This window comes from Anoplophora glabripennis, unplaced genomic scaffold (genome assembly GCF_000390285.2).
Source record: "Anoplophora glabripennis isolate ALB-LARVAE unplaced genomic scaffold, Agla_2.0 scaffold200, whole genome shotgun sequence".
NCBI classification, from domain to species: domain Eukaryota; kingdom Metazoa; phylum Arthropoda; class Insecta; order Coleoptera; family Cerambycidae; genus Anoplophora; species Anoplophora glabripennis.
In genome coordinates this window covers 671,743-683,601 of record NW_019426072.1, presented here as the reverse complement: position 1 = coordinate 683,601, position 11,859 = coordinate 671,743, and the positions used below count along the sequence as shown (strand labels likewise).

The 11,859-nt window shown below is 32.5% G+C and overlaps 1 protein-coding gene across 1 annotated transcript in view; it reads left to right on the top strand.

Moving 5' to 3' along the window:
- LOC108907701 (gustatory receptor 68a-like) overlaps positions 1 to 1,277 on the top strand; it is an 8,131-nt gene extending 6,854 nt beyond the window's left edge. The window contains exon 2 of the mRNA XM_018711491.1: positions 990 to 1,277. Coding sequence (XP_018567007.1) covers positions 990 to 1,256 — 267 coding nt within the window. The 3' untranslated portion in view covers positions 1,257 to 1,277. The remainder of the gene's footprint in view (positions 1 to 989) is intronic.
- The last annotated feature ends 10,582 nt before the right edge of the window (positions 1,278 to 11,859 follow it).

The following is an 11,859-nucleotide window of genomic DNA, read 5'->3' as shown; positions in this document are numbered from 1 at the left end:
TGTATATTTCATTTTTGCAATAAGTATTTCGTTCTAAAATTTTTTTTTCTGTTCATTCATTAATCATTAGTAATATTTTTGGTTTTCCATTTAAAAATTAAAGTAGCAAAAAAAAATCCACTACAACTGCAGGCTAATTATATTTGAAATCGCATTATATTCCAAAGACACACCTGCTAGAGCTGTCAACTGCGAGTCAGCCGATACATGTAGCGTGCGCGCTCTACTAGTCCCCAAATAGGTTTCACCGCCGGAGATATACACTTCCCCTCTCTTCCTTAGTAATTGTCCAAATCATGACATACATTTATTTAATTATTTAATTTTAATAATTATTACGGTTTTTTGACCTTTTGACCCCTTTCCTGACCACCTAGGTCAAAAATTGGAGGTTCAGCCTTCATTTCAATGGACTATATTATTAAAACTGATAATATTGGAAAACGTTGGTATTTCAAAGTAAAGACATATCATTTTTGGAAGTGAAATATAAATATTAACAGATCAGGCTTTAGCATTCATGAAAAATTCGACCAATAATATTTATTTAGTCCTTAAAGTGGGTCCTGTAAGGGGTGTTTTTGATGACATAAGAAGATATGAGAAGTTAAAATGGCGGGAACTAGACATCTGACATAAACCGGAAAATATTAAAAAGGTTTACATGGGAAATTATCCATAATTTTAAAAAATACTCGTACTTGTGCGCTTTGCATTTTTAGCTAGGAGTGTGATTACAAGTGGGCGGGTTACCTTCATATATTTGACCTCTTTGCTCATTGATAAGCTTCTTCCTCTGCTTGTCGATATCAATTGCTACGTTTTTATTGTCAACAATGCGGGTAAATTGCAGTGCATTTGTTAACTTTTACAATATTGGAAAAACGCAATCTTGATATTTTCCACATTTATTAACAAAATGAAAAACATAAATTAAAAAAGTAACAATGAGAGTGCCTGCAAACGTTACAGATCTGATTCTGTTGCAGATTTGGCTGACCGCTATAACATTCTGCTGCGATTCAATTGTGAGAGAGACAGAGGAGTTGCTGACGAACTGTTACATGCTAGAGCAGACTTTACCACTGCATTCCAAAGAACTGGAAGAGCTGGACAGCTTGAAGATGCTAATCAAGAATAACAGGCCGAAACTGACTGCTGCAGGTTTCTTCGAAATAAATCGATCCACTTTGCTATCTCTTCTTAGCACCACAACCACGTACTTTATTGTAGCTTTGCAATTCAATTCCCTGTGAATGTTTTGCACGGATATTGTTGTCACTGACATTGAAAGAGTTTACTTGATACTCACTTAATATATCACGGTTGTAATAAGATGCATTTTTAGTGGAATTGAGTACACAACACGTGTTCTGGGAGTGTTTACAAATTACATTGCATAGTTTTCGTCATATGTACGGTTAGTCCTGTAACAAAAGCCGCAACATATGATTCGGCAGGTTCCGAGAATGGAATTTGCAAAACTTAGCAGTCACGGGACTCACGGGTAAACGAGAACGAGTAACTAAAAATTGAAACCATTCTCCGCAAGTTCTGCACTTGATTTTCACGGCTTTGTTAGAGGATTAATCGCGATTTAAGAAGTCTAAACTAGATTTAAGAATTGTCTAATTGTTTGGAATGATAACACCGAAAACACAAACAGTTTTTTTTAGAAGTTATTCACCAACTATCAAAAACATAATAATATTTTTGCCAATAGAGTGAATAGATTATAGATAGGAAATTTACCCATAGGTATATGCAAAACGTGGGGTTCAAAGCTAGGCAGGCGCGGATTAATAAAGATAAAAATCTTTCTGTTTAAAAATGTCTTTCCTGACTGCATAACTTTTTTTTAGTATAATGAATGAATTACGATTATAAAATTTCCCAGAGTCCATCTCTCTCTGGATCCGCCCCTGTGGCTAAGTCAGTAACTTCAAGGTTGTCAGTAAATCTGTGTACCCTGTGCTTTGGTAGTTTAATGATTTTGTTATGTAGAAGTATCGATTGTTGAATAAAAGCGATGCCTCCCCCAAAACTGGAGTTTTATTCCACCCTAGTATGAGTTTAAATAATATTCCGCAAACATTTAAAAAAATCGGAGCTATGATGCCTACATTATTGAAAAGAGAATTATTGAAAAGAGAATTTGACTTTTTATAGTATGGTGCAAAAAAATACAGGGTGTTCCATTTGATTTTAAAAAGATTTGTCGGTTTTAAGTTTTCAAAATGTAACGTAAAAAAATGATTCACTTGGTATAATTTTCTTCGGGTGATTTTGACAGTGGAATCTTATGTTTTTTGTGTATTCCGAAAAGCAAGTGAAAGCTTCCAGAACGAAAAAAGATATAAGGAATTTTCGAAATGCTTACATCTGTCAACATTTCTATAAAATTTCGATTATCTCGAAAACGGTGAGATTTAGGTATACAGGGAAACTTTAACATTTTTGACTTATTTTAAATTTATCTTGTCGCTAATGCAGTAATATATAGGGTGTTCCATTTAAAATAAAGAAGTTGATAGCCACTTCTATTATAATCGGAAGTGCTACAACAATGGCATCATTTTATTTAAATAGAACATCCCCGAAAACCCCAAAGCCTACATTTTCAAAATTTAAATCGAAGTAGTTTCCGAAATATTCTAATGGGCCGTCACCGTAAGACAGCCTGTATACAATAAAGATGTTATGAAATTTTGGTTATCACATGACATTAAAAATCAACCAATTAAAAAAAAGACACACCACAGAAATGAGACAACCCCCAAATCCAAAGCCAAAGGCTGTGCGGAACACTTGAAAAAATAAAAAAATAAAATTGATATACTGGTTCTATCAACAACCATCAGCTTTACAGACACACATTATTTAATTTTAAATATCCATTTCAAAAAGGACAGTTTCCAATTATTATTGAGCAATACATTTAAATGGCTAAAATTGTTAAACAATTAATTAATTAATTAATTAACAATTAATCAAGGTATCTCTATATCAGCATAAAGAAACAGAAACCCGTTTATATTAGATATCAAGTATTTAATAACAGTAATTAAGTAGGCTTAATTAGTACTTACACAATTGGAACTGATTTAAACATTTATTTTTTTAATAGTCAATAGTGGGGATTAATTTAATAAAGAAAAACACATATTTTTATTTATCGACGTTTCACTCTGTGTATTTTGCCACGACAATAAAATGCACATAATAATTATTATTACAGCACACCAATGACACGTCATATTTAAAGTTATAGATATTTAAAACTTACTAACTTTTGTAACAAATTAATTAAAAAAATAATAATTCGCCAACTAATAAATCACTAGTTGGATGTATAAATATATAAAACTTTCTTGTACAAAGATAGATAAAAAGAAAAATGTGCATATACAGGGTGTGCCAGAACAACGTGCACAACGGAAGACCACAGATTCGTGGGCTCAAAATAGGCAGATTTAGGATAATTCACCTATATCCAAAATCGCAATTGAATTTTGTAAATACATAACTTGAATATGTATTAATCCATTTTGATTATTTTTAGGGTGTGGGCTTTTGTTTTAACTCTACAAATTTTGATGTTATATAGAGTGTTTTTTAAAACAACTCCTACAAAATTAATGTATGGTGATAAAATCCGTTCATAACTTTTCCTCTTTCGGGCAATAATGACAACTATTTTTTATTGATATATGTTACCATTTGGAAGTTTTGGGGCCACTTGCAGAATTTTGATTAAATAAGCGGTTTGGGTACAAAAAATATTTTTTAAATGTCTACATTATCTTCCCACCCTTATTACAATACTTAACAAAGTGCTAATAGTCACTGATTTTGTAGGTTGACTGTAATTTCAGTTTAATCTTTAAGTCATTGTACCTGCCAATTCTGAATTAATGTTTACCTATTTTGAATCTACGAATCTGTAGTCTTCCGTTGTACACTTTATTCTGGGACATCCTGTATAAGCATATAGCCAATAGTAGATGCACATCAAAACCAAGCATTAATGGATGATAAAACCCATAATTTATCAGCCCCTTTTAACAATAATTAGTTCTACCACAAATACAAATATGGATAATGCAATCACACAGAAATATATTTTAAAAACAGGTATTAGGTGTTTCAGTTTTATCATAATATCTGAGTGTACAAGAGATGTAAATTTGTCGCCAACTTCACTAATCCATTTATCAATTAATCCAGAAGTTTTAATTCTTCCGATTATCCTATTGACATTTCCAAGTAAAGGAAAATCTTTCCTTACATACATGGTTAATAGAAATCTATAAGCGTATTGTCGAGAACAATATATTAAAGATTTTATCGGGATTTCTTCCTGTTTTAAAAAATAATATATTTCTAAACTTGACAAAAATAGAACACTCTTGTTACCAGCAACTCTCTTTAAACATTGTGTGGTGTCCCAACATTTTTCCATTCTGCTGAGTACTTTTTCAGCAATTATAGAAGCTGAGATGTTTATTCCTGAATTATTAAACATACCCAATACACCAGGTGCAGCATAAACCGTTAGATTATCGTCATATATCTCGCTTAAGTTGTCGTATTTCTGAATATACTTTGCCGAGATAAGTCTACTGGTTATATGCGATGAATAAAACGTGTTTATAATAAGTGCTGACAGACTTAGTAAGGTTATTAATAATCTCACAGTCTTCGTCATCGGTAACGACCCAATTGATGTTCCTATAAAAGACAAACAGCTGTTTGTAAACGCGTTTAAAAACTTCTTGTAGAAAGGTGACTCTCCTTGTTGGAGATTACTGATACACCAAACAACCAAGGATATGCCGAGGTAGAGACCTACTATACATATCAGAAACCGAGACATGGGAACCACCTCGAAAGCTTTACCAAAGCTGAACATCGGTTTGTGATGTGCACACCAAGAAAGCTTCTTTGTTAAATAGCTCACAGTACTTCCAAAATGTTTCAGCCTTCCTTCAGACAATGCATAACAACCGAACAGAATATCAGCAGAGCCATTTTGTAGCAACTGAAAATTCTCGGTGGTTGTGTCGTTTGAGTAGGCCTCATTAAGGTGATTAAATTCAGTATAGGTCACAGTTAAACTTAAAGCAGAAGCGACTGTGCTTAATACCTTTTCCTCGATCCCTGCCAGTTTGTTATTATGGTCAACGTAACTTGTGTAAGGCGGGCGTTTTGCATGGAAGGCTTTTACCAAGCACGGGTCAACTGGTTTTTTGTTATCTACGTAGAGTGACTTGTTGTAGAAAGATCCAAAGGCACAGTAAATAAATCTATCTCGTCTAGGTTTTCCGCATCGCTGAACCCAGGAGTACACCGTATGTTGAGTAACGTTGCTAGAATCTGGGACTATAATTTTAAAATTTAACTGGTTTCTGTTAAAAAAAAGTTTCATTGCATTTGAAATTGCTTCCACTGTACTGTTAAGGGATGACTGAAAAATCACAAGGAATTTATTTCCTAGATTGTCGTTAAATTTTAAATTTTTTAATACCCAGTTCAATTCCTCTCGCATTTTTACGGTTATTATGAAACAGGTCGGTCTTTTGAACATAGGAATAACATCATATTGGTTTAAGTTGTCAATTGTAACAGTCCAATATTTTTCTGTATGTATGCCAGAAACTGATGATAAATCTGAGTGGTAATAGAAGGAATCATCACTTTTAGGTGTAATGTGAAATCTGATGAACGCGATATGGTTGACTTTGAATTTTTTAACAAGTCTGTAAGTACACTGATTTAAGGAATATTCTTCTTTCGAATGTGATGAGGGAAGCTGCAAGGTTCCACGGCAGAAAATAAACCAGGTCGACACTGAAACAAATAAAACATGAAAATGTTTCTATAGAGCTGACGTTTCGAAAATAGGAAGGATATGTAGGATCTAGGAAATAGTGTTGTGTAATGCATATAAATGATGATTCAATTGTAAGTGCAAACGAAATATTTGAAATAACAATTATACTTGATTTTTTTACGAAAATATTTTCCATTATAAGTAGAATTTAAAATTGCCGACTTACATAATACAGTGCAGGCTGTAAGGCTTAACATCCTATTTTTAAAGGTTTTTGGACGTAAGTGAATTAGTCACAACTATGTTTGAACAAATAGCTTAAAATACATTTATTCCAATGGGTTCCAAAGTATTTCGTGTATTCAAGCATTAGCAATATTAAAAACAATTTAAATAATTTTAGTAAGTATACATTTATTCTACTAAAGAAAATAATGAATATGGTAGGCACTCTTCATAAAATGTACTTTTCCTAATAGTTCTACGGTACCCACCCATAATAAATTTTTAATCAAACAATCTTCTAAACATTCCAAATTAGAAGCAATGGATGTTCGTCACAATGTTTAATTGATTCACTATCTGTACAGAGTGTTTCATTAAAAATGGGACACAACTTTATCGAAAATTCTTTAGGTCAATATAGTGCATTTATGCCAAGAGTATTTTCAATTTTTCAATCAAAAGTTCTCCTTTTCAATATACAAGTGTTAAAGCTTAATATTTTTTAGAACTTCTGCGTTATTTTGAAAATAATTTCACCAACCAATTCTGAAATTTCGGTAATGATTTTTAGAGGGAGAATTTCAAAAGGAGTATTCATTCGTCTTCATAAATAATATTAATTTACAGGGCACCCAAAGGGTTTGAGAATCCGCTGAAAAACATACTCCTGAAATCAAAATAAGATTTAGACAATTTTAGACCAAAGCAAGAGACAAACTGTCAGTTAATGCCATTGTTTTTCAAAGCCTACCTTAATGATAAGCGATTGTAAATTATATATTTTTTAATAAATTTAAAAATATTTTTTATATTTGATAGAATTTTTGCCTGAATATATGATAACTTGATTTTCCAAATAACATTATTAAATTTTTGGTAATTATCAGTTTTTAAAAAAAATGCGAAGAGCTAGCTTTTATAAAAAACGCCCGCGTACAATAAATACCAAAATAATTTTATCCAGACCGAAATTATGGGCATTTTTTTCAAACAATGTCTCTCCCCTCACCACTCCTGCCCTTATTTGATGAATTATATCAAAACATAACCAAAATGTCGGCAAATATTTGATTATAATGAAAGATCACCTTTTTCAACTTACCTTGTACTTAAATTTCAGCAAAGAAATAAGTTTTTGCAGTTAACCATGTCCACTATTTTAACATCAAGTTACAAAAAGCCAAGGCATATAGCAACAAAGTGCAATTCTGCATATGGTTCCTGTAACAATAGACTCCCAGTGAAGGTTTTTTCGTCATTGAAACTTTGAACACTTTGTTTGACAAGTCCAGCTTCAAGGAAACACTATATTCAAACCAAGTAAAATTCTTACCGTATCAATATCACCGTGTTGTAGTGAATTCAACAAGCTATAAAATATTGCATGTTAACGTAAAATTGTCAAATCACAAATTTTAAATAAAAGTGATGTGCTTTTTAAAATCTCAATTATATCTGTTTTTTCATTATTCTTCCAACAATTAGTTCCACTGCAAATACCAATGCAGATATACCATTCAGACAGATATACATTTTAAAAACGGGTATTAAATGTATTAGTTGTATCAGAGAATCCGTGGGAACATGTGGAATGAATTGGCCAGCGACAACTCTTTGCCATTTATTAATTAACCCCGACGATATAATTCTTTCAATCGCTCTATTGATCGTTCCCAGTAAAGGAAAATTTGTTCTTACGTACATGGTTAATAGGAATTTATAAACGGGTTGATCGGAACAGTAGAGTAAGGGTTTCAATGAATACCCTTTGTTTTTAAAAGCGTATGTTCTTTCTAACATCGACAGGAACAGAACACTGTTGTTATACGCAACTCTCTCTAAACACTCTGATATGTTCATACATTTTTTCAGCTTGGTAAGTATTTTTTCAGTAGTTAAAGAAGAGGAGATGTTTAATCCGGAAGTATTGAATAAATTTAGCGTGCCCTCTTTCATATAAACTGTTAAATTATCTTTATATATCTCGTCTAAGTTATGATATTTCTCAATATACTTTGCAAAAATGACTCTACTGGTTAAATGCGATGAATAGGAGGTACATATAATAAGTGCTGAGACACTAAACAGTCCCATCAATAATCTCACTCTCGTTGTTCTCGGTAACACCCTATTTGAGGATCCTGTCATTGCAAAACAACAACTCGTAAGCGTGTTTAAAAAATTGTTATAGAAAGGTAACTCTCGTTGTTCGAAATTGCTGATACACCAAACAGCCAAGGATGTGACAAGGAAGAGGCATACTGCGTACACAATTCGAAACGACAGAGCCTTTTCGAATGCTTTATCGTGACTGAAAGTTGGGTTAGAAGGTGCACACCAAGATAGCTTTTTCTGGATGTGACTTGTGGTAAATCGAAAATGTTTCATTTTCTTCACAGACAGACCATAACAACCCAACAAAACGTCAGCAGAACCATTTTGTAATAAAAGGAGATGTCCAGTCATTGTACCATTGAAGTAAGCTGTACCAAGTTCATTCACTTCAGTATAGACCACAGTTAAATGTAAAGCAGAAGCCACCGTGTTTAAAAGTGTTTCATCGATGCCTTGGACTTTATTATTATCTTCTATGAAACTCGTATAAGGCGGACGATTTGCGTGAACAGCTTTTAATATACAACGTTCGACAGGTGTATTGTTATCTAGGAAGAGTGACTTGTTGTAGAAAGATCCAAAGGCGCAGTGAATAAATCTATCTCGTCTAGGTCTGTCACATCGTTGAACCCAGGAATATACCACATGTTGAGTAACGTTGCTACAATCTGGGACTATGATTTTCAAATTTACCTCGTCTCTATTAAAAAAAAGTTTCGTAGCATCTGGAACTGCTTCTACTGAATTGTTAAGATTTGACTCAAGGATCACAAGAAATTTGTTGTCATGATTCTCTGTTGTCAAATTTTTCAAAACTATATTCAGATCTTGGCGTGTATTTACCAGTATTATAAAACAAGTTGGTCCTTTGAATACCGGAACAAAGTGATTTTCATTTAACTTGTTAATTGTTACAGTCCATTGCTTTTCTTTTTGTAGGCGAAGAAGTGAGGAATAAAGGAAAGAATTACTGCTTTTGGATGTGACGTGAGGAAATTCGATTAAATTGATGTAATTTATTTTGAACTGTTTAACTAGTTTGTATGTGCACTGACTGAAAGATTTCTCTGCTTTTGAGTATAATAATGGTGGCTGCAAGGCTCCATTGCAAGAAATAAGCCAGGTGGTTGACACTGAAATAAATAAAACGTTAAATTTTTCATGTAGATTATTCTTTTGTGTTGTGAGAACAAAACTCTAATCATTTATTGAAAATTTTTAATCAAGGACCAATCAACAATAAGGTGTTCCTAAATAAAATTCTGCACTTTTCTAATTCTAATTTACTGTTCAGAGAAAGCTTACTTTTGTTTTTTTTTATAAAGCAATTTGATTCTTAAGTAAATTTGTTTATTTGGTTGGTAACATTCATAATAAAAAATACATGGCAAATATATGTAAAAGTGAAACACAGTGTACATTTATACAGACGGATTGAATCGGGCAATATTTTAAACGAATTTTATTACGAAATATTTGCCATTTTGAATAAGATTTAATATTACGAACTTACATAATATGGTGCACAATATCTTGAGGCAAATCATTCTGTTTTTGTAAATGAATTACAAATTTTAAACAAAATGGTCGCTATGCAATTACTGCAGTTGGTCACACAGTGACGAATAGTTTTTTAATAGATATAAAAATCTATACAACAGAATATCAGATGCCCCATTTATTTCCCCATTAGCAGCATTAAGGACAATTTAAACAATATTGGTAGGCATATATTTTACGTAAGAGAAAATATTGATGAATCAGTCAGTCTTCGTGCATTAGTCCTGAAATATATACTTTTATATATTCACAGGCTTTTAACGAAGCAGTTTTAAAATTATGAACATTTGTCGTTTAAAAATTATGACTTAAATTGTAAATTAACAACATATATTAATATTACTATTAGAAAAAACATTATACTATTTTGTTGTTTAAAAATAAAAATATATAACTTTGACGATACTCGTCATTGTTTTAAAAAGTTCTGAAAAATGTACACAAGGAACTCTGGCCAACTATCCATCCTACATCTTCCAGCTGATCGATTTTACGAGCGTAATTCATTAATAACATCTATCCATTATGAATTTGTTATTGTATCTATCGCTTCTGTTAATATTTTATGAACAGTCATAATATGACCAACGTCGATTAGTAAATTATTTTCTTTTCTTGCATAAACTCAACCGACAATATCTACAAACAATTAAGTAGAATGGTTTTCATGTTCAAATTGGTAACATTGTATTTTAAGCTCCCACTCCAGAATGTTGATTTTATTTACGATAATTTTTCAAATATTATTTAAAGATGTTAACAACCATTTACAGATGGGCTCTGAAGATAAAGACATAGAAGTCATGAAACATTGCTTATTCAATATTGTTGTGGAAGCAACGCAGCCTGGAGAGACTACAATTATTATCACCAATAATTCACAGGACGATCTCTTCGCCAAATTAAACGTTGATTCTAAACGACAGTTCGAAAGATGGTCTTTCGGAACCTACATAGAACCTGAAATATTTGAATTGTCCAAAGGAAACAGTATGAACATGTTTTTGTTGCAAATTAACGGGACCGAAGAATTAGGATATATTCTTGACAGTTTGAAGTCCAGTTACATTTTCAATTCACACGCAAAGTTTCTGGTGGCATCAACATCGAAATTTGAAAACACAACAGTGGCTATCAGCGCTATAGTCGAGATACTGTGGGCTTCTGATATCTACAATATACTTGTAGTCGTACCCCATGAAGAAGATAGCCCGATACATAACATATACACGTGGTATCCATACGGAAGCAAGAACTGTGGTAACAATTTTACAAATTTCAAAAGAATTCGGCAGTGTTCTAATGGCGAATTGAGTGATGGAAAATTGTTGTATCCCAATAAGATACCGCGGAAATTGGACGGTTGTCAAGTGAAAGTTAGGACTGTTGTTTGGCCTCCCTTTGTTATGAAGCCGAAGAAACGGATTTCTAATTCGGATAGATATATTTTCAAAAAAGGATTCGAAATAATGTAAGGATACCTCAATGTATTTCAATTGACTGAAATTTGAAAATTTTAGCAAATTCATTAATATTTCATACACCATTTTATACATGCGACAAATCCATATATCGTGCAAACATTCTCCAATTATTTTTCAGAGAAAATTAATAATCCCTGTTCTAATTTCAAGAGTATAACCTTACCTTACCTTACCTTACCTTACCTTACCTTGCCTTACCTTGCCTTACCTTACCTTACCTTCCCTTACCTTACCTTACCTTACCTTACCTTACCTTACCTAGCTGGCCATATAGATAGAATTTCGTGGATTTTGTTCGGAATACTGTCTAGCTGTATTAACATTGTTTCTTACCCTTCGGTCAATTATTTGATTTTTCCGAACAGAAAATGCTTCTTCATTTCATCGCAAGGTCGCTTCCAATCTTGTAAAGGTTCTATGATCAGGAATGAGGCGTTGTGGATATCTTTCTCGATATAACCACAGACAAAATAGCTCCTTTGTGACTCACCGTAAATTAGCAACACATCAGCTTTTTCTGAATGAGAAAACATTTTGTAAGCACAAAAGTTATACGTTTGACGTTCGTATTTAGTAATGACAAGTATTTTGTGACATTTCTTTAAACAACGAACATTCAATTATTTTCCAACGACTACTTGA